The sequence below is a fragment of the Penaeus monodon genome, chromosome 15 (genome assembly GCF_015228065.2).
Source record: "Penaeus monodon isolate SGIC_2016 chromosome 15, NSTDA_Pmon_1, whole genome shotgun sequence".
Taxonomy (NCBI): domain Eukaryota; kingdom Metazoa; phylum Arthropoda; class Malacostraca; order Decapoda; family Penaeidae; genus Penaeus; species Penaeus monodon.
In genome coordinates this window covers 11,507,721-11,508,347 of record NC_051400.1, presented here as the reverse complement: position 1 = coordinate 11,508,347, position 627 = coordinate 11,507,721, and the positions used below count along the sequence as shown (strand labels likewise).

The following is a 627-nucleotide window of genomic DNA, read 5'->3' as shown; positions in this document are numbered from 1 at the left end:
GAACAATACCATTGTTGGAGTTACGATGATAATGATATATTAGTTGTATTCATTTTGTTATTTTGTTATTTTTCCTTGATGAACTAACCAATAAAGCTTTAACCATAGCTCCTTCCAATGACTCTGGTGTTAATTTAAGTAGGAGACACATTCATGAATCTGTGCACTGCAACCATACTTGAACTTGATCTCTGCAATATAATAGTATTCCTCAGTACCAGATTCAAGCCCAGTCCAGCAATCTTTTCAAGAGTTGTTGTCCCAAAGCTAACATTTTTTCCGTAACAGTGATTAGTATTATAGTCCCCCCCCCCCCCCTCTGTAGCCTCTTGCATTTCCAGTATCCAGACGCATATCATTATAGTAATGGTAATAGAACAGGAAAATTCTGTCTCATACAAATGTTCTCCGAAGGTTTTGCAGTGGCTTCACGAGGTCTACGGAGAGGAACAGATCCCCGTGTACGAGAAGAATGAACGCAGCATCAACATCTTGCACAGTCTCATGAAAGCAAGCAAGCGTTCAGAGGACAATGCTAAAGTTCTAGCCGCTGATTACACTAAGAAGGCAGCCGAGTATAGTGCTGAAGGTATATTGTATGGTAGATTTTAGAAGTAGATTTTGGGT

At 39.7% G+C, this 627-nt stretch overlaps 1 protein-coding gene across 1 annotated transcript in view; it reads left to right on the top strand.

Moving 5' to 3' along the window:
* LOC119582107 overlaps positions 1-627 on the top strand; it is a gene marked incomplete at its 3' end in the record, with an annotated part of 6,187 nt that overhangs the window by 4,223 nt on the left and 1,337 nt on the right. Inside the window, 1 exon segment of the mRNA XM_037930349.1 lies at positions 415-589. Coding sequence (XP_037786277.1) covers positions 415-589 — 175 coding nt within the window.